The following is a 23189-nucleotide window of genomic DNA, read 5'->3' on the forward strand; positions in this document are numbered from 1 at the left end:
GAAAAACCTGAAGATTAAAAATGAAGATTCTTTTTTAGAAGTAGAAGCTGGAAGGGTAATGATATATATTGTGTAATAAGGAGCAGATAGCTACGCTGCTGCCACCCAATCTCTCCTACTCTGTCTTTTCTCTTAAGGCTTTCCCTAGGTGACCACTTGTTGTCCACTCCACAAAGAAAGGCTTCTGCTCCAAGCATTCCTCTTCAAGGAATAAGAAGATTTACCAATACACTTTAGGACCCTTCAACCAATATGTATCAGTTTAACTGACAGCAACATTATTATTATTATTATTATTATAAATAATTTACATTTTGGAATTGAGAAAAATGATCTGTTCACCAATAATCATATGTTTCTTCATAAATACACTAGGAGGTGGTAAGTTGTATAAAATTTTTATATACTTGTATGTATTTTTAATTCAAAAATGTGAAAATTTGATACACAAGTGAGAAGAACAGCAGTAGTTAACTGAACTTGTTAATAGACCAACACAAGCAAATAGCTAGCTTACCAAAAGAGTCCCATCTAGATCCTCCTCCAATCTGAGCTTAAAAAAAAATTACAATTGGAAAGGTGTACAAGAAAGAATTGTACGTGGAATTACTGATAACATACTTCTAAGCTAAAATTTGAATACAAAATTGTGCTGATCTTTATTACGAGGGTGTTAAAATAAAGAGTGGAAAGAACATTTGATTTAAGTTTTCGTTAAAGAAAGATAAAAATCCTCTCTAACTTCATCATTACAAAGTAAGCAGACAATTTTTCACCAAAAAAAAAAAAGTAAATAGACAATTTGGTCATTTCGTATCTTTTATTAATGCTACTATTTGTTTTTTGTTAAAGTAAGCTAGTTGGTTTCAATTACATAGCTTTAAAGCCAGCCTTGCATATAACGAGCTATAGCAGGGGGAAAGAGAGCCATCATTCTAAAGAAAAGAGCCAAAGAAAATAGAGGGGGGTAAAAGAGAATTGTAAGAAGAAAAGAAATAGGGGGGGTATAAGATGGCATCAATGGCAACACAAAAGCAGATATGGGAGCAACAACAATCACAGATGCAGCGAGTAAAGAACTCCGGAATTATCAGTAGCAATGGGAGTCCAATAAAAGATGATAAGGAAGAGGAAATGGAAAAATCTGCATTGGCGTTGTTTCGAGCAAAGGAAGAAGAGATTGAGAGAAAGAAGATGGAGGTGAGGGACAAGGTTCAGGCTTATATGGGACGCGTGGAAGAAGCAACTAGGCGCTTGGCTGACATTCGAGAAGTAAGTTTGGGAAAAAAAAATATGTATCGGATCATAGTTTAGAAACTAGAATGAGACTTCATATGTAGCTTCATGCTTGTTATATATATTAACTCTGGCCTGAAAGAAAAACATGAATCTATATGATACTATTGCAGCATGAATTTTGTTTTAGACCATGAAGAAATCTGACAGGAACCAACATTTTTATTCAGCCAAAAAATAATCAATAAAAAATATTCTGCTACTTTGTTTAATTTGCGAAAAAGAGTGCAGCAGTGTTAGTGCATCTAAGTTGGGAATTTAATTAGAATTATAATATCTATAAACCAGATTCTTCATTTTAAAGGGTACTTCAAATTGAAAATGGAAATGATTTTTAAGTTTTAACTGTAATGATATAACTGTCTGCTTCTATTGGATTATAATGTGACATATTGTGGATTCTGGGAATTAATAAAATCCAGGAGCTTGATGCCCTCATAGATCCAATGAGGAAGGAAATTGCAATTCAGCGGAAGAAGATAGACACGGTTAACCGGGAGCTGAAACCACTGGGACAGAGCTGCCAGAAGAAGGTGCAAACATTATTCTCATTAGTAATTATTACAATGATTATCTAGTTGCAATAGAGGGTATAGTCAGTAATATTTTTGATGATTATGGTAACCTCTCATCATTTGATGCAACCAAATGGGACATATAAATGGTTCCTAGCTGAAAATTCACTTTTTCGAGTAAAATTTTTTCTTGTCATTATCATAGCAGCACTAAAGTTCAACAGTTTTGATAATCACAGGAAAGAGAATACAAAGAAGCCCTTGAAGCCTTCAATGATAAGAACAAGGAGAAAGCACAACTAGTTAGCAAACTAATGGAGGTGAATATTTGTTCTTGTTACTGGTTCAATAAATAGGAGCATTTATTTATTTACTTTGATCAAACCTTGTTATGACAATTTCTAAGTGACATATTGCTCGTCATTTTCCTTTCTGTCAAATGCTGGTTAGCTGGTGAGTGAAAGTGAGAGATTGAGGATGACGAAGCTGGAGGAGCTGAGCAAAAATATCGAAACCCTTCGCTGAATTGTGCTTTACTACAACAACATGATTGTGCTTAATTTGTGTGCTGTAATTAGACCCAGTTTTATGATGTTTGGTACATTTATTTGTTTCTATACATGTTTTTCACTGCTTCAGATTTAGGAAGGTAGTCACTGAGCAGGTTTGTCATCAAACATGTCAACTTAATGTCTTATACCAAACGTATGGATATGCTTTCTCAGCCATCATTGCATAGTGAATTGCTCCTTGCGTTTGTCAGTAAGCCACCTATATCTAATTCAAAAAAATAAATAAATAAAAATTTGGTCAATAATTTGAAATTTTCAGTTCCAACTAAGAACGGGCAACTAAATTCCTAATAAATGTCTGGCTTGTTTTGCTGTTCAATTTGTTTATGAACAGTAAATATCTGTTTTCTGTTGTGTAAAGATAGTGTAAATAGTAACTGGGGAAAATAAATAAATCAAAGGGTGGGTTAAAATGGAAGTAAACCTCCTCATACAATACCTGCCCTGAGATGGCAAGGTCATCAAACGGCCAAGACAGAAAATGAAGTTTTGGCTATTTGCTTAAAAACGACTTCCAAGCATCCCCTACACTTTATATATATATTTGGTAAGGCACATTTCAAAGGCTTGTTTTTCCACTTCTGAGAAAAAAATTTTTTTTTTTATGGCAGGGACAACCAAGCATACTTATGTAATGCCATTACATGGGTTGCATTAAAACTCCAATAATAATATGCAACAAGTTGGTTTAGGTAATGAGTCATGTAACACCATTGTTCTGGTGATTATGTTTCTTGTTAGGTCAGCTAAGTTAACTTGATTATTAATTTATCAATCTCCGCGTCTCCTGTTCGCTACCAGTCCTCTTCACTCTATATTTACAGACTTATTTGATTAGGAAATGATGTGGAAGTCACTTCCTAATGCGCTGGGTGCCGTCTTAACCCTGGTATCTGGATTCATATGACACTTGACCTATACGGACTTTATTATCTCAAAGTTAATTAAAATGCAGGGAATATATAATATTATATTATATGCATGCCCACTCTATATAAAGCCGCTTTATGCCAAATTATATATGGTTGACTTAAAACACAAGTCCTTTCTCTTTTGTATTCGTAGTGTCTTCAAATTTTAAATCCACGTTCGGTTTCATGGTTATGAAATCTCAGCCAGAATGAATTCCACTTTGGCTTCACACCCGGTTGATTCTTCCATCGCTATAAGGGTGAAAATCTTACATTACTTGGGTTAAATTAAGGATATACGTTCATTTGAATTTTATTTAGATTAGTATTATATTTTCACAACTCCTAAAATTTAAATCCCAATAGAAAAAAGTGAATGGCCTGAGCCTCCGAAACCTTATTTTTACGCCTATCTTATATATAAAATCCTACATATTTTAGTTTATGTGAAAATTCATAGTTTTTTTTTTATTTAACTTTTTTATTTTTTTATATTTAATATAATTTTAAAAATATATTTTTTTGTGTGAACTGCTTTGAAGTATTAAATGCCAATTTTTTATTATTTTTCTATTTTTTTTAACTTTTTTATATTTAAATTTTTTATTTTTTAAGTTTGTTTCTTTTGTAGAATTCATTTGATATTATCCATCAAACCCTTTTTTTTTTTTCGTAATTTTCTTATTTACTTTTTTTTTATTTTTTTATTTATTAAATATTTAAAATTTTAAATCAATAATAATATTCAATTATTATTAATTAATTATATTATAATAATTATAAATGATATATTCTTATTCAAATATACATATATATAATAAGGCTATTAATAATTTAATATACATATACTCTGTGTTTCACATATTAAGAAAATCAAATAAATGGTCAATGGAACACCGTCTGCAAAATATATAAGAAACAGCATTTGGCAGTAGACGAGTGTCCACTGCCCCAACCGCAAATTACATCTCTAAAAATCTTATTTTAAGAGAAGAAGCATAATTTTTAGCTTGCTTTGAAGCAAAGACAGCTTAAGGGCTATTTTTTGTTTTTACCTCAAACCTTTTCCGTCTTTTTAAAATGCACCGATTGCTCAATGTTCATCATCCAATCTACTGTCTCTTCCCTTTTCGCTTTCTTCAATTATTTTCTTCGCCCAATCAAATGCTTGTTTGACGTCATTACATGGTGGCGCACTCGTCTTAGACTTTTGCACCCAATTTGTGCGTCTCTTCTATCCTCTCTCGACCCCATTTTTTCCGCTTTACATATATTGCCCTCTATGCCTAACTCGTCCACCCAAACCAAGGTAGCAAGGTTGGCATTGGCTTTTCTCTCTTTTTTTTTTTTCATCTCTCACTTTGATCACAATAGTGAGTTGAGTTGAGTTGAGTTAAGCGTTGGTTGACTTGCAATTTTCTTTCCAAATTAGAGCTAAAAAAGGGCTGGAATCTTTTACGCGAATGACAAAGGTCTATCCCAACGCTAGTTTCATCGGCAGCAATGCCATCTCCGAGAGGCCGCCTAAGCTGTTAGTAGAAGCTGAAACTAGGGAGGAGGCAATTCTAACGGTCTGGAGAAAATCTTTGCTGTTCAACTGTAACGGCTTCACTGTGTTTGATGGTAAAGGTAATTTGGTATTCAGGGTAGATAATTACATGGAAGGCAACAAGGGTGAGATCCTTCTCATGGATGCGACTGGCAACCCTCTCCTCACCATCCGCCGCAAGGTGCCTTTTCTAACTTTGCACATAAGTTTTGCTTTATTTAAATCTAAGTCAATTAGGCATAGTTTGAGATAGGGATTAAATATATGTTTATATTGTCAGAAAATGAGCCTCGGAGATAGCTGGCTGGTTTACGAGGGAGAAACATTAGTGAATCCCCGACTTTCTGTCCGGAAATCAGTCAAAATCCTAAACAACAAGTGCTTGGCTTACGTTATCCCTGGGAACACTAACAATCGAAATAAAAACATCATGTACGAGATTGAAGGGTCATATTCCCAACGATGTTGTGCTGTGTACGATGACAAGAGGAGGTTAGTGGCAGAGATCAGGAGGAAAGAGGCTGTTGGAGGGGTTGCCTTTGGAACCGACATCTTCCGTCTTGTTGTTCAGCCTGATAATATCAGGACAGACTTTGCCATGGCTCTAGTCATCCTTCTTGATCAAATGTTCGGATCTTCAAGTCGCTGACTATAATTTTCTTTACCAAAATACTATATATATAAAAACATAGCAACAATTTCCAAATTGCATCATCAGCATATTCCCCACCAAATCGCTTACTTTTGTAAAAAAAGAAAAAGAAAAAGAAAAAAAAGAACTGAAGCTGGTTTCTTTGGTCTTAGGGCTTGCTTTTTTCGTTTTAGATAAAAAACCAAGCTCCCAGTGGGAATGTATACTCATTCAATAGAAGAATAATTTTTCTGTTTTTCTCTCTTTCCTTATATTTGGATGGTTGTTTATGATCTGGGTTTTTCTTTGTCGACTAACATTAAAAAATGATGACAAAAAATTCCTATAATAATAGTGAGGACTGCAACTTTAGTTACAATCAAGATGGAATCTATTCCATAAAAAAACACGGTAGGACCACCACACTCCAATTTACATCTGTACAAACTTATTGTCACACGTCAAAAGATCTACCATAAGGAATCCAAAGCGAAATTGGCAACGGATCCAAATTGAAAGCGAAAATTCTAGAGAAATAAAAAAATTTGAACATGTACGTATGCAATTGTGTATGATCCATCCTTTTGAGTTGTTACGACTCTGTTCTTATATATATGGTATGGGGTGAAGTTGACCTGAGATGTACTCATCAGATGACTCCTTTTTTGGTGCTTTGATTGCAGTAAATTTGCTTAAATTTCTACTACATATAGCATCCATAGATTCTTCTCCTATTCGCATCACTTTATATCTTTTTATTTTTTTTTTGTGATTTCCTATCAAATATAATCCACCGGCCTTGCGTGGATTGCCGCTTTACTTGGGCTAACACAATACTAATTCAAAATAAAATCTCCGATGTGTATTAATTGCTTGATAAATTGAAGAGAATATAATATATTGTTTGACTAATCAGAAAGAAGAGGATAAAGTCCAAAGGGACTTGTGGACTCAATACACATTTAAGGTCAGCTATGGCTGAAAAGAAATCAGTCTGTAAAATTTTCATTTACCATTGTGTGTTAACATGAAGGTTTTGGTTTTTAAATGTTACAGGCCTGCGGTAATAGGGTACTTAGAGGTGCACACGATTGGGAACAAATAAACAGGTCCTGGGGCATCGAAAACGAGTATCTTGGCTCCGGAAGTCTCAAAGCAGCTAGGCAAAACATCGTGGGCTTTAACATTTACTCTTTGGAATAGGATAACGGTATTGATTACCTGCATTAACTTAGTGAAATTGAAGATAGCTCGACTGGGAGGATACCATAAACCATTATAGTCTAAGAAAGGTCATATTGTGCTTTCAGTCCCTGTACTTGATCAAAATTTAAAATTTTAATTCATGTAGTATAATTCTTATAAATGTAATATTAATATTAATTGAATTTAATAATTTTAGTTCAATTATTAGTTCTTTCAAACTTCATTACAAATTTTGATATAATTGTTGGTTTATTGATGTAATCGCTAACTTTTGTTAATGTGGTATTTTGATAATCGACATTGACATGAATTAATGAACTTGTCACATGGTTAATTTCACTTAATCCATGCAAGCATTTTAAAAGTTTGATTGTTCTTTCAATAAATTTCATTTATTTTTATTTTGATTTATATTTATCTAAACTTAGTTATCAAAACATATAAAAGTTGTTAAAATAAAAATTATATAAAAAAATTATTAAAAATATATCTAAAATTATCAAAATTATTTTAATGATTATCAAAATTATATCATAAGTTATCAAAATCATATTTAAAATAACTAAAATTAAAATTTTATTAATGATTATTAAAATTATATCAATGATTAGTTAAATTATATCATAAAATTTCAAAATAATATAAAAAGTTATCAAAGTTATATTAAAAATTATCAAAATTTTATTAAAATGCTATCAAATTTCTAACAAAAATTACTGCAATACAAAAAAATTTATCAACATCAAATTAAACTACATAAAAAAGGATAATTTTTTTGTTATTTCGAATATAAATATTAAAATTAATAATATATTCTGTCTGTTGTAGTACAAATTATATTTTAACATTTATTTATATGAAAATTTAATATGGACACCGTCCCTTATCTTATTTGTCGATATTTGATTTCATATTCAAAGGTTCAAGTCTTGTCGGTAGGCGCCTCCAATCTTCGTCACTATTCCTCAACATTATTGTTATTCCTATTACAGAATAAGAAGACCCTCGTTTTTTATTAATGCCGGTGATTGCTTACCTTCGCAGCATGAACAATGTTTTCTACGCATTTAGTTAATTTATCCTTCATACACTTAGAAAGTCTTAGTCATTTCATCTTGGACCTTAGGACAGCATCACATTTTTGTTGACTTTGCTTCACTTTTCAATAATCAAATTTTCTTTTTCTCTTTAGAGATGAAAAAGTAAAAAAGAGATTAATTAAAACAAAAGCTTATGTTTGAATTAATTTGGAATTTATTGATACAATATTAAATTTTTTGAATTAAAATTAAAATTTAATCATTTCTAAACGTTATATTTAATAATTTTAAATTTTAAATTTTTTTTAATTTTCGAATTACAGTTTTTTACCAAAAATATGAAATTCTGAATTTTAATAATTAAGATTTAATTGCTGATAATTTTAAATAAAAATTTCTTGTTTATGCTAAAACAATAATTAAAAAGAACATCAACTTATTAAAATAAATTATTTATTAACGACCCCCAAACCAATCTGCCTCGGAACTTTTCAGTTTTTTTTTTTTTTTTTTTTTTTCACACTATAAAAAGAAAATAGAAATGGAGTTTGATAGAGATTGAGCCAACAGTTTCAACGAGACAGTACAACTAATGAATTTGGTCCATTAAATGAATTTCCACCACACAAATCAAAATCAAGTTGACCAATGAACTCTACGATGTGGAACAATGGACTCCACTCATTTAAATTTTTTTGTACTATTGTTACCTTGCATAGCACGAGAGAAACTGGGCTTCAGATTTATTAGAGTGTATACTTTTTTTTAAAAAAATAACATATCATTTATAATAATTATAATATAATTAATAAATTTTTATTTGAAGAGATTTATGAGATGTTTGATTCGTAAAATTTTTTATTTAAAAAAATATAATTTTTGAAAAGGTATGATATCCATGATTTTTTTTTATTTTAAAGATATTTTATATTTAAATTTACTCATTTGATTAGAAAAAATACATATATATTAATTCTTAAATAGTTATCATAATCTTTTTAACATATATGATATTAATTTTTTATTAACTTTTATTAATAATAAATATGACAAATGATACCTTTAACAATAAAAAAAAGATAAATATTTTATTTGATTATTATATTATATATAAAATATCATTAATAAAAAAATATTAATGAAGAAAATTCATATATATTAATTATTGAATAATTATCATAATCTCCTTGACATATATGATGATAATTTTTTATTAATTTTTATTAATAATAAATACCAACAAATGATGCATTTAACAACAAAAGAAGATAAATATTTTATTTGATTGTTGTTTTTATTTATAAAATATCATTAATAAAAAAATATTGAGGATTATTGAAAGCATTTATGGTTAAAAACGCTCTAAATAATAGCTTTTATTTTTTAAAAAAGATTATTTAAAATTTTTTTATCCAAAAGTATCTTAAATAAATGTAATTTAAAAAAAATATGAGGGTATTATTTAATGTGTTTTTATCCAAAAATACTTTAAATAATTTTTTAAAAAAAATTATTTAAGGTATTTTTATCCATAAATACCTTAAATAATACCCTTTAATTTTTTAGACCGTATTATTGAAGACATTTTGTACTAAAAATATTTTAAATAATCTCTTTCATTATTTATAAGATTTAAGAGATAAATATAAAAAAAAAATAGAGTAACTTAGTTAGTTAGAGCATATAGCTATTAATCATAAAGTCATAGATTCAACATTTCCCTTTAGTGTTTATTTTTGGGAATTACTTATAAGATTTTTTTTTGAATTTTTTAAGACGTTTTTGGGTAGAAAATGTTTTAAATAATACTGATCAATTTTTTTATAGGATTATTTAAATAATTTTTGGTTAAAAATATCTTAAATAATTTTATTTAATTTTTTATAGAGGATTATTTAAAGCTTTGTTTGGCCAAAAATATTTTAAATAATATAAAAAAATTGAACAAAATTATTTAAGGTATTTTCTATCATAAAACACCTTAAATAATCATAAAAAATTGAATACTATTATTTAAGGTATTTTTCATATTAAATGTAATTAATTGCAATATAAAAAAAAAATTTTAGCAGAGAAATCTACAATTGACTTTAATCATTTTCAGACATATTTTTTAAAATAATAACAACTATTTTATAATTGTTTATTCAAATTAAATTTAAAAATAACGTAATTTTCTCTTTAAAAATCTTAAAACACTATAAAAAAAGATAAATTTTTTATTTTAAAATTTTAAGTACTATTAAAAATCTATAATTTTTTTTTGAAATTGAATTACCTTTAGTTAAATGCTAAAATCAAATACTCAATAATAAAATTTTTTAAAAAATACATATATTTTTTCAAACCAAACATCTCTTGTTGTTTCATTTAAAAAAAGAAATCTAATGTTCTGTACGATAATCATATATGATATTATTTTATTCGAGAATCTTTGGCACTCTTTTGAGTGCAACTTAGTAGAATATACATTTAAGCCAAGAAGTATTAAAAACGTCAGAGATACGTAGGACCGACTTCTTGTTAAATTAGATTAGCAAGTGATTTTTTTTTTTCCAATAGATTAGCAAGTGATTTGTCAACCATTAATTTTGTTTACACTTCTATCACTGATAAAGTATAGAAAAATTATTTTACATAATTTTACTAGTGTTTTTTAATTTCATAAGTAGATTTAACATGTTGATACATGTTCACTTTACAAGTAATAGTATCTTAATTCAAAATTTAATTTAATTAATTTAAATAATTATTTTTAAAAGATAATATCTAACAAGTTTGAAAGAGATTCAAATATCAAGATTTATAAATTTTTTTATTTTCATGTTAGGAAAACTTTTTTATAAAAAAAAAGTAATACCAAAATTAAGGTCAATTGGATATATTTCTACATAAGAAACAAACGAAGAAGAAGAGGAGATATATGCAATTTGAATATTAAGAGAAATTTTCAAGAAAAGTGAAAAACAAATGTGAAATATGTACCTTAACCACAAAAAAAAAACAAGAAAAAACTCTCATTATGCATAATTTAATTTATATATATATATTTCATTTTTAAAAAATCACCTCAAATAATTATGCCTAAAAAACAATAGACACGTGGATGATATAATTATTATAAGCATGAAAAAAGACCCAACTTTTCGTCAATAATAATTTTGAGTGGAAGGATAGGGATCATGCAGGCACCCAAACATGGTATCATTGTTTGTCCAGAGAATAGTAGTAAAAGGAAAAAGGAAGCTTAGCCCTCTTTCACTCATCATCTATACTTGGACCCATTCAAAATATTCCAATTATAGAAAACAATCGCATTTCACATTTCCTCATGAATTTCATTGAATTTGAATCCCTGTTTTTTTTCTTTTTCACGCGTCCGAGAAAAAAGCCATGCCGCCCCGTGTCTGTCTCCATGTCCAATTCGCGGCTTTGATTTTCTTTCAACTTCCCCACCCTTTTACTTTTCCCCCATTTCCAGTACCTGTATTTATATGCTACTTTTTCTAAATTTCCTGTCATCACTCTCTTCACTTCACTGCTATAATCTTTGCATTTTTTCTGGTCATAGAATTCAAGTTACTTGAAAGAATCATTTTGGCTAATTGGATCATTATTAATACCCTTTTTGTCAAAGCTAAAATGGACCACTTGGAGCTTGATTCTTCTTCATGCAAGCCATGCAGCCCTGACTCAGAACCCGATCATGAGGCACTGCCTGCTGCTGTTTCCCATAAGCGAAAAGCTGGTAGGAAGAAGTTTAAGGAGACGCGTCATCCGGTGTTTAGAGGTGTAAGGCAGAGGAAAGGGAATAAATGGGTGTGTGAAGTGCGTGAACCTTACAAGAAATCAAGGATTTGGTTGGGGACTTACCCTAGTCCTGAAATGGCAGCTAGGGCTTATGATGTTGCTGCCTTAGCGCTTAGGGGCAAGTCTGCTACTCTTAATTTTCCTGACTCTTCTTCCATTCTTCCTCGGGCTAAGTCTTCCTCAGCTAGGGATATACAAACGGCTGCTCTTGCAGCTGCTGAGGCCTTTAGGACAACAACAACAGCTTGTTGTTCTCTATCATCTTTGGCACTTGACAATATGATCTCTTCACATTCAACAAGCTCAACAAATATTATTGATCAACCAGGATGCTCATCAAGCCCAATTCCCAATGAGAAGAAACTTTGTTTGGTGGAAATACAACCCGATGAGAATGATCATTGTTCAATATTGGGTCATAGTGAGAGGTTGGAAACCAAGGCTAATGAGTCTAATGATCCATTGTTCATCGATGAGGAGGCATCGTTTAACATGCCAGGGTTACTCCATAGCATGGCAGAGGGTATGCTCCTCAGTCCACCAGCATTGCAAGGAGAAGTTGATTGGGATGATGATACAACTTCTAACATTAATATTGATTTATGGGGAGCTCACTAACTGATCATACAGTGTTAGTATTGATAATTTGACAGGAATATTCCTAGCCAGTATCAATTTTTTTTAGTTGGGTTATCAAGAATTTAACTTTTTGATAATTGAAACTAACAGATTAACACTTTATCAACAATCACTCTTATATATTAACAAAAATTAAGAGAGTATCTGTTGCATTTTTTGCTTTTTTCTTCAATAAGTTATTGGTAGGAATAAAGGGTGTTAGTGCACATTATGATACCATAACATCTGTAAACCAATGACCAATTAATGTATATTTCTTTCGGCCTGCCAGTTTCATTTTCTAATCCAACATATAGGTGAGGATAAGTTCTCATACTCTACATATTCCCACAGATTTGATGGTTGCACTACATACAATTGTAAATCCTAAACCATACTTGAATAAGGTTAATTACAGCTATAATTTGATATATATATATATATATATGTATGGCATATACCTAAACATTCTTAAAAATTCAATTCGAGAGAACATGAAACATTTTGTCATTCCAGCTAATAGTTTAAAGTGAAGCAACAACTATAAAAAGGCATATCCTAAAATTAGGAGTTGTTGAGTACATTTTTCCGTTTTTGATTAGACATGATGTGCTTGTGTCACGGGTCGAGACTTAAGCTCCGAATCCGTGCGGTTCCGAGACCCAGGCATAGGTCCGTGACATTCTCCCGCATCCAACTTCGTGATGCCCTCGTCACGGAGGCTGGCCACCCTGTCTACCTCCCTCGAGACGCTCGGTGTGGATCGAACGGTATAGGGTTGGTTCTGATACAACTTGCCACGGTTCATACCTTTGTGAGGTATTGTCCGCTCTGGTCCCCTGACTTCACGGTTTTGTTTTACAAAAAGCGACTCACAAGGCGAAGATGGTGTAAACCCTTTTATACCCTAGTGACCTTCCAATTATGTTCGATGTGGGATTCAAGACTCCCCTTAAGTCCGTGACACTTGGATTTACCTATGACTTCTTCAATCATATCAAGGACGATCTAACGATTCAAAATTAAGGATTTGATAATGCAATAATCAATTAAGTCAAAATGCTCTAGCACATCAAGTTTGGATCTTAGAATATAGAAATAAGATTTTATGAATGAAAAAAACAATTGTGTATGAATGCTTTTAATTCATTTTAAGTTAATTAATATTCTATTTATAATAACATTTTTTTATTAAATGTAATAGTTGATAATTAATATATTAATTCACAATACATTAAACGAGTTTTTTTAATATAATAATTTTAAAGTGCACATGCGAGCAATTAAAACTAAAAAAAAAACCCTCTTATGCAATAGCTGCCAAGCCACTAAAATCATTTATTACGCAAATGCTAGAAAACATGATATTTATGCGTTAAATTTTGACTTAGATTTTTATTATTTTTTTATATTTGAGATTATCGTATATTAAATATGATTATTTAAATTAAATATCTAATACTTTATTGATAGACTATATTATTATTTACAGACTTAATTCTTGTCTTGTTTTTTTCAATGTGGTCGAATTTGTTTTCTCTTTATCACTTTGTACTATATATTTTTCGTTTCTTTTGAATGGTAGAAATTAAAATTTCCATCTATATATATGAACTCTAACATAGCACTTATCCGTGAGACAAAACATATAATTGGAATTGGAATGGGGGTGAAGCAACTTGACTGTCATTACTTTGCCTATCAGTAGTTTTAGTTGTGTTTTGCTATGGGTGCGACAACAGGTGCAACTCGGACAATTCAACATTTTCTTGATAGTTTCCCACAGTTCATATATTAGACTACTTAAGCAAATGACAACTTTTCTTTTCGGAATCCTCAATGAGAATATTTGGCACCATGTAACAATGAGTCACCAAATGTCTTTAGCTTAATGACACGAGATAAAAATTAAAAAAAAGAAAGGGGGAAAATGTCAAGTAGTTCCTGCGAAAGATCTCCTTTCTTAATTATTTCATCTATCAAAGAGCTTGCTTTCTAATGATTTAATGTGAATAAGAGCAACTTTTAAAATGCAGCATCTCCTTCCAAGTTTCAGTTCCATTTAGTTCTTCCCTGTAACTGATCCCTGCAGGCCAATTGTCCTTATTATTAGACTGCAGCTTTGGCCTAAGTTATAACCTGCCCGGTTCACCACACACACACAAAAAAATAGAAAAAAAAATCTTATTGGCGTAGAAATGGTTGGCCCCAGCCATAGAAATCAAAGAAATGGAGAAAATTCTCATCAACTTATCAGGGTCATGGAGTCTGCAGACATGGATGAAACCTCTCATCAAGTTATCAGAATCATGGAAGCAAAAATCAAGCAACCGCCTAAATTGTTGAATAAATATGCAGGTAACGAGTCTTGCTGCATCTTTAGAGTCCCTGAAAGCCTTGTTCGATATCCTTTCGATTGGGCCATACCACCATGGAAAAGACCATCTCCGGATAATGCAAGAGCACAAATGGAGATTTCTTGGTTCCCTCCTTCATCGAACACGGGGACACAACATTGGTCTCATTAACCTCTTCCGAACCATAGAAGAAATGGAGGAGAGAATAAGGGGGTGCTACTCAGAGACTGTTGGAATTGACAGCCATGGTCTCATTGAGATGATGGTACTTGATGGATGTTTCATTATCAAGATCCTTTGCATTGTTAGCAGGTTAGCAGCTACTAATCTTGATGACCTCATCTTCAATATACAATGGATTTTGACGTTTCTTATGCGCGATCTTCTTAGGCTAGAAAACCAAATCCCATTCTTTGTACTTCAAACTTTGTTTGAACTATCAATATTGGGTTCAGGCCAGGAAAACATTCCCTCCTTAGCTCGCCTTAGCCTAAAATTTTTCAATTACATGGTACAAAGGCCTGTTGAAGTCCTAGAGAAGCATAACAATCTTACTGGAAGACATTTACTTGATCTGTTTCGTATGAGTTTTCTCCCACCTACCTCTGAAGAAACATCATCAGATAGTAGTTCCTTTGAAGCAACATTGAGAAAGAGTAGTTCGGCCCATGAAACATCAAGAAACAGTACTAGTCCCACTGAAGAAACATCAAGAAAGAGCAGTTCGCCTGAAGAAACATCAACATTCCTTCAATTGATCCCATCTGCCAAAAAGCTTCATCTAGCAGGAATTCAATTCAAGCCAAGGAAGAGTGACAGCTTCCTAGACGTTAAATTTAGCAATGGGGTGCTTCAAATTCCACTTTTGGCAGTAGACGATTTTACAACATCGGTCTTCCTCAATTGTGTTGCTTTTGAGCAATATTACAGCCACTGCTCAGACCACATAAATGTTGGGAATATTGACTCAAATCTCATAAGAGATTTGTTTGAGATTTGTTAGAGATTTGTCAGATATTGCTTGATAGACAAGAAGACTTGCAAAAGAAGAATTTCAAGAAAAAGAGGATTCTTAATAGGTAAATTTCACTTGCAAGAGAAGAATTCTAAAAGGAAAGGGATTCTTAATAGGCATGTTTGACTTACAGGAGAAGAATTATAAGAGGAGAGGATTCTTAATGGGCAAGTTTGTATGGTTATAAATAGGTGAAGTCTCTACAGGGTTAGGTATGAGAAAAAAAGATGTAAGAGAGTTGTAGGATTTTATGGGATAGACACCTTATAGGAGTATTGGGACTCTACGTCTTATGGGTGTGTATGTTTGTTTGTGAGTGGACTAGAGGAGATTGAGAGGGTCCACATAGGTATGATGTATGGGAGCATATGGGTATGTGTTTGGTTATGTTGAAAGAGTGCACAAGGGTTTGGGTTTGTGTTTGTTTGGGTTGAGAATACTCTATAGGACTAGAGGAGATTGAGAGTGTCTTATGAGTATTGATTGTTGAGTGAAGTTGATGATTTGATGTAAGTTTGTAATTCTCTACAACTAGTGGATCTTGTTTCTCATCTGTGGATGTAGGTCAGTTGGACCGAACCACGTTAAATTATTGTCTCTTATGTGTTTGATTTATTATTTGATTTTGCTTCCGTTGGTGTGATTGGATTGAAGGTTTTTAGCCCAACAAATGGTATCAGAGCTGTGGTGTTCCCCAACAAGTGGTATCAAAGCTGAAAGTTCAAGATGTGAAAGAGATGTGAAAGAGCTGAAAGTTCGAGATGTGGGAAAAGCTAAAGGTTTCAGATGTGAGAAGTGCATGGTTTGAGACATGAGAAGAAGCAAATCCAGAGGAGCTCGATTTAAGAGAAGAGTTCGAGTTTAAGATTGATGATTGGTTTGTATGAAACGTGAAGACACAAGAGAAGATGATTGTGAGACTTTCATTGCAGGTGAAGTCAAGCATGTCTAGCATGAAGATAGATGATTAATGGAATTTGAGTCAAGGTGGAGATTGTTAGGAATATTGACTCAAATCCCATAAGAGATTTGTTTGAGATTTGTCAGATATTGCTTGATGGACAAGAAGACTTGCAAAAGAAGAATTTCAAGAGAAAGAGGATTCTTAATAGGTAAGTTTGACTTACAAGAGAAGAATTCTAAAAGGAGAGGATTCTTAATGGGCAAGTTTGTATGGTTATAAATAGGTGAAGTCTCTACAGGGTTAGGTATGAGAAAAAAAGATGTAAGAGAGTTGTAGGATTTTGTGGGATAGACACCCTATAGGAGTATTGAGACTCTACGTCTTATAGGTGTGTATGTTTGTTTATGAGTGGACTAGAGAAGACTGAGAGGGTCCACATAAGTATGATGTATGGGAGCATATGGGTATGTGTTTGGTTATGTTGAAAGAGTGCACAAGGGTTTGGGTTTGTGTTTGTTTGGGTTGAGAATACTCTATAGGACTAGATGAGATTGAGAGTGTCTTATGAGTATTGATTGCTACGTCTTATAGGTGTGTATGTTTGTTTATGAGTGGACTAGAGGAGATTGAGAGAGTCCACATAGGTATAATGTATGAGAGCATATGGGTATGTGTTTGGTTATGTTGAAAGAGTGCACAAGGGTTTGGGTTTGTGTTTGTTTGGGTTGAGAATACTCTATAGGACTAGATGAGATTGAGAGTGTCTTATGAGTATTGATTATTGAGTGAGGTTGATGATTTGATGTATGTTTGTAATTCTCTACAACTAGTGGATTTTTTTCTCATCCGTGGATGTAGGTCAGTTGGACCGAATCACGTTAAATTGTTGTCTCCGATGTGTTTGATTTATTGTTTGATTTCGCTTCCGCTGGTGTGATTGGATTGGAGGTTTTTAGCCCAATAAATGGTATAAGAGCTGTGGTGTTCCCCAACAATAACAACATATGCAACCTTCATGGGATGTTTAATCAATACACCTAGTGATGCCGGATTTCTCTGTGATCACAAAATAATTGAAAACTAATTCGGAACAGACGAGGAAATTGCTTGCTTCTTTAACAATGTACCCAAAGATGTTGCATTTGATATAGAGAAGAGCCATCTATCAAAGCTTTTAGAGGATGTGAATGAGTATTACAGGAACGATTCGCATGCTCGATGGGCAGGATTCAAGCACAGTTACTTTGACACCCCATGGTCATTCATGTCAGCCTTAGCTGCCCTCGTACTCCTAATATTCAGCATGATTCAGGCCTTCTTTGCTATCTATGCATTTGTTCTTCCTCCAAACAATCCTAAATAAATAAGTAAATTTATGCATCACTTGTTTGATTGCAAATTGTAAATTTCATAATCAAAGTTTTTAAATATAATAAAATGCTATTGAATTTTAGCCTAGTGATTAAGAGATCGGTTGAAAGTTATATAGGCGTAAGTTTGATCCTGGCATCCCCCCTCCCCCCTTGTAAGGGCATTAGCCCTCCTTTGCAACAAAAAAAAAATGCTATTGAATTAACATTAATAGAATATCCATATATTCTTATTAGTACTAGTCACTACTCACCACTATATGTTGCCCTGATACTTCCTCCGTTTCGACCTTCGGTATTCTTTTCATGCCTCCAACCATGGTCCAAAGATATACTCCTCGGAATAAGGCAAAATCCATTAATAATTAGACAAATTCCTAAAAAATAAAATTAATAATCAAGTATATCTTTCACTAACTTTATTGAGAACCCTGAGCAGGTTCTTTGATCTTTGAAATCCCAGCACTGAAAATCCTCCACATGGTGAAACCATAAAATGGGGTTTTCTGCTTCTGTGGTGGATTTTGGTTTCCACGAAGATTTATCAGACTTGTATTTCATAAGAATCAATTGGTTCATTTGCAAAAGTCAAATTCTGAAATCAATATTCAAAAAGATTAGAAAGTTGTTGCTTTTATGCTAAAACATTGGCTTGCTTCTACCATGGTTTACGGGGGAATTTTCAATAAACCACATTTTTACTGACCTTGAGATTGATGATTAATGGATATCTGTCAAACTCTATATTGATTTATGAGCTCTCTGAATTTCCTAGAAATTTCTGAGGATAAATATATATATTTTTTGGCCAGAAGGATAAATATTAAATCCAAATGTCATATGAGGAAAACCATGTAAAAAAAAGAAAAAGAGCCTTAAAAGAACTTCAAGTTGTGCTGGATTTAAGAATGTTGACCTGGTTACCTTGATTTTTTTTTTTATGTTAGCAATATAGCAGCAGGCAGTACTTCAACTCTTCAAGTCATGCCTGCGGCAGAAAATTTTTGAATTTACAGCTGATGAAAAAAAAGTTTCTACATAATCTCAAGTCCTTGGTGTAATGATGGGAAATCTTATCCAAATCCATGCAGTCCTGTGTTTGAAAACAAGCAGGACCCCCTTCTGGGGTGGTTCAAGAAACTCAACGCTGATGACATGGAAGAGCTTATCAGAGAATCGTCCACCAAAGAGCAATGCATTTCAATCGAGAAACTCCCAAGTGAAAGGGAAGAAGATTTCAAATCAAGGCATTTCCTAGAACTCTTACAGAAACTGTCTTCCGATTCCAAGAGAAATGTTGGCTCCAAATTTCTCAAGGCATACCTCACAGTCTATCGTCCTTCTCCTAATTTGTACAAGAAGAACCAGCTCCACTCATTGGATATTGAACATGAAGAGCAACATTTCTTCAAACATGAGCAGCTCATCAAATTGAAATCAATAGATTCAACAAGACAAAGATTGCCTGTTCTGCAGAAGCAAGCTACCATATCAGAGGAGGGGTGTTCACTCAATCCTGAGCTCTTCAAGATAAAAACATTTTTCACATAAGAAGACCACAAGGTGGACAAGGTTCTAGTAATCAACAACAGTGATCATAACCAATTAATAAAGGTTAATGCATGGTAAAAACAAGAAAATTAACATCCATGGAATTTAATGTTATTACCACTTTTTTTCTTGTTTATAAATGTTGAATAACCTATTGCTAGTGTTTTTTATCTTCTCAACAACTTTATGGTGCTAGAAATTAATATTTTGAGGTGTAGTATTAGAAATGTTCATTATGAAATAAATTTTTATGCAGATTGAATGATTATTACTCATGATCACTTTATGTTCTAATTGTGTACAATTTCCAAGTATGATATTAGAAAATTCTTCTAAATGATACTATATATTGATAGTTTGTTTAACTCTTTTGAACCAAAACCAGCATTATGGTATTAGATATAAGATAATTTAGGAACAAGTAATTCGGGGAAGCCCTAAACCACCTACTGGACCACTGGATTCAGTGCTTCTGTTAAATCACAGGAGGTAGTAATTGTTTCTGAAAGTTGAAGAAAGATAATACACGGAAAAACGTAGGCATATGTAGGTTACAGGGACTGTCCTTGTGGTGCACCCATTGTCTTGACCCTTTGTCGCAAATTAACCCACTATCCCTTTCAATTATGATGCAGCAAAAAGTACTGATCATAGGGGGGTGATGGAGGAGCCCTTTGAATTGAATTTGACTGTACCTGGCTTTTTGTAATAATAATAATGGGTTTTTAGGGCCACACCACTGCTAGATAAGACGTGCACTCAAATATTTATTCCTTGCACGAGGTGAGGATGCCCTTTTATGTCGGTGAGTTAAGGCATGGGATTAGGGGAAATTTGGGTAAAATACAAAGGGACAATAAGAATGTAGAACCAACACCAAAGGTGAAGTAAAATACTTTTGATAGTTCTACAAGAATGACACTACTTACAGGATTGCATATTTGCTTCATAAGATTTGAGTAGTTAAATAGAAAGGAGAGATCAGTTTCTCTCCTATTATTAGACTTTAAAAAAGAAAAAATCATCCAAGTTTATCATAGATGCAAATTTTAAGCTTCTTCATGATTCAATGTCTAAGGTTGATCATGGGATTTTGACTTGGTCTATATTCAGGTATCAGTACTTCCCCTTGTTTTTTTCTTTGAAAAAGAAAAATCAGCTTACATCCTCTAGTTTTCCACAACATGAGAGCTGCAAATTTATCAGTGTTCCTTTTTAATTACCATTGGTTCTAAGTTCCAACTTTGGTAATATATCAGTGCTGAAATCACTTGGAAATGTATTTATCAAGTATATTCCATATAAGGCTGACCCACATTTTTCTAACAAAGCACAGTGGATTGTAGAATACAATAATGCATGAAGACAATATCAAGCAAGCAAACAGAAGAATATCATCACCAATCAGTGTTTAAATTATAAAGCTTTGACAATCTTTGCAGAAAATTTTCATTTAATTTCTTGTATTTGCTTTGATGAAATCTAAAACAAATCTTTTGGAATTGACTAATCAAATATTTGCGAAATGCTAATTGACAAAATCTAAATGTAACCCTGTGCAAGTAATTGGCCAAATGATAAGCATGCATCTGATCAATGCGGAGGAAAGGGTATCCCTAATCATAAATTTTGATCGCAGATATGACCCAAATTTTCTTTTGTGGTGCAGTTCATACTCTCAGAAAAAATCTCATACTAAAGATTCCTTAAAGATAAGTATGGTGAAATGTCATCCACGAAGTAAAGTCTGAATAATTTGAACTTTGGAAGCACATGGGAAGGAAATGGAGAAAAGTCCAGCAATAAAATTGTGTTCTAGAATTCAGAGAGAAAAAGGAAAGAAAAAGAGTTCTGTTACAGGAAAAAAAGTTCCATCAATTTCACTCCCCAAGTCCCCATATTGAAAAAGAAGGGTTATTGAAAAGACACTAATTAGACAATATATTTAAATTAGATGCATGATATAATTTAAGAATGTGTTTGTGCACTTATAAGAAGGTGTATATCAATAATTTAAACTCGATTGTAAAGCTTAAAAATTTCACCGACATGATCTCCCAAGTATGAAATAAGCTAGAAGCACATCCGCTTGTATTGATATCATAAAGAACTAGTCGACCTAAAACTTTAGAGAAATTAAGTAATAATTATTGGTAGCGAAAGGAAAAATAAAAAGAGTGTCGTAACGGTTTTGTGTCCATCCGACGAATTTGAAAATGAAATAAAAAATAACGGAGTCGCTACCAATCTTTTTTGGTTACGTGCGATTGGTCACCTACTAAAACATATCATTTTAATGAAGTTTTAAAATTGATTAAAACTTATTAAAAAGATAATTTACGATCTGCGAAACAATCTGGGTTCGGGAGTCGGTTACGCGTGGGGAAGAATTAGCACCCCCATAACACCCGTTAAAAACGGTACTAATTAATAACGTGTTATCTTTTGATTTTGACAAAAATAGTCTATTTTTCGGTGTTCGAAAAATAATTTCCTTGATTTTTTATTTATTAGAAAAAAAAATTTATTCTCGATAAAAATAAATTAAAACTTTTTTATTGAAATAATTTTTAAAATGTTCCAGTACATTGGTAACATTAGAAGAACTTTTTCGTACCTAGAGATTTCTTAGGTATCGTTTTTTGAAATATCTTAAAATCTCATCCTCGGAGGCTCAAATTTATTTTTCGTAAAAATGTCATGCATGCAATGCAAAATGTTACTATATTGGTGCACATATTTTATTCTCCTTTGTTAGAAATTTTATTAATTATTTATTAATATTTATTTTTAATTGAAATTTTGAAGAAAAAAGAATTTAATTATATTGAAGATTTTTTATAAATATTTTAATACATTGGTAATATTTTACAAAAAATCTTTTCACCTAGGGATTTCTTAAAGTATCTTTACTCGAAATACTTTTAGAATCCAATCATTGGATAAAATTTCTTTTCTTCTCATTTTTATTACTTATTTAATTTATTAATCAATTTTTATTTATTACTATTTTATAAAAAAAAAAGAAAATTATTATTGTATTGAAAATTTTTTATAAATACTTGAATACACTGGTAGTATTTTAAAAATAATCTTCTCACCTAGAGATTTCGTAGGTATTATTACTCGAAATATCTTTGAATCTCATTGTCGGATAAAATTTCTTTTCTTCTCCTACATTTTTTATTAGTTTAGTATTATTATTAAATTTATTTTTATATTATTTTATGTTTTAAGTTTATTTTAAAAATTAACAAAATTATAAAAAAAATTTAATCACATATATCATCATTTAATCTAACAAATATAAATATTTTAATATGTATAAATATTAATAAAATAATATATAAAAAAAATAAAATTCAAAAAAAATTTTTTTTTACCTGAATCGGACCGGTCAATGGTTCGGTCAACGAGCAGTTCGATCCGACGGTTTGGTCTGGCGTCAACGGTTCAATCACGTTCAGCGGTTCAGTTTCGGTTTGAGTCGGGTTCAGCGGTTCAGTTTTAGTTTAGTCAGACCGGTCAGAGGCTGATGAAGAAAGCTGGTCGCGGGTTGACGTGCGGATCCTAGGTGCTTAAAACGACGTTGTTTTGGGCGTTTATTGAAATGATGTTGTTTTAGTTATTGACAGCTTATATAAAAGCCCAAATTTGTTTTTCAGTCATTTCTTCCCTCTCCAAAAAAAAAAAAACCTTTCTTTTTTTTTCTTCAGCCAAACACAGGTGTCGGCCGATCTCCGTCACCGCTGCCGTTGCCTGTGACCGAAAAAAACCAAAATCACCTAAAATATTCTATTCAACACCCTAATCACAGATCCAGCTTTTTTTTCGCCAAAAAAAA

General features: G+C 31.9%; 3 protein-coding genes and 1 pseudogene across 3 annotated transcripts; all 4 read left to right on the top strand.

Annotated features, from left to right (window-relative positions):
- Nucleotides 1-910: 910 nt before the first annotated feature.
- LOC111286170 (uncharacterized) lies at nt 911-2622 on the top strand. Its single transcript, XM_022875998.2, has 4 exons — nt 911-1272; nt 1719-1829; nt 2051-2131; nt 2262-2622. The coding sequence occupies exons 1-4, from the start codon at nt 1012-1014 to the stop codon at nt 2334-2336; spliced, it is 528 nt and encodes a 175-aa protein (XP_022731733.1). The 5' UTR covers nt 911-1011; the 3' UTR covers nt 2337-2622.
- A 1609-nt stretch (nt 2623-4231) lies between these two features.
- On the top strand, nt 4232-5732 carry LOC111285251 (protein LURP-one-related 8-like). The gene is made up of 2 exons (XM_022874593.2): nt 4232-5024; nt 5124-5732. The coding sequence occupies exons 1-2, from the start codon at nt 4758-4760 to the stop codon at nt 5490-5492; spliced, it is 636 nt and encodes a 211-aa protein (XP_022730328.1). The 5' UTR covers nt 4232-4757; the 3' UTR covers nt 5493-5732.
- A 5514-nt stretch (nt 5733-11246) lies between these two features.
- Nucleotides 11247-12892, top strand: LOC111285224 (dehydration-responsive element-binding protein 1F-like). The gene has a single exon (XM_022874548.2). It carries the CDS (start codon nt 11363-11365, stop codon nt 12146-12148), a length of 786 nt encoding a protein of 261 aa, XP_022730283.2. The 5' UTR covers nt 11247-11362; the 3' UTR covers nt 12149-12892.
- Nucleotides 12893-14297: 1405 nt separating this feature from the next.
- On the top strand, nt 14298-17966 carry LOC111285855 (UPF0481 protein At3g47200-like; annotated as a pseudogene).
- Nucleotides 17967-23189: the final 5223 nt, after the last annotated feature.

Source organism: Durio zibethinus, chromosome 6 (genome assembly GCF_047325235.1).
Source record: "Durio zibethinus cultivar Kanyao isolate XHJ-2024 chromosome 6, ASM4732523v1, whole genome shotgun sequence".
Taxonomy (NCBI): domain Eukaryota; kingdom Viridiplantae; phylum Streptophyta; class Magnoliopsida; order Malvales; family Malvaceae; genus Durio; species Durio zibethinus.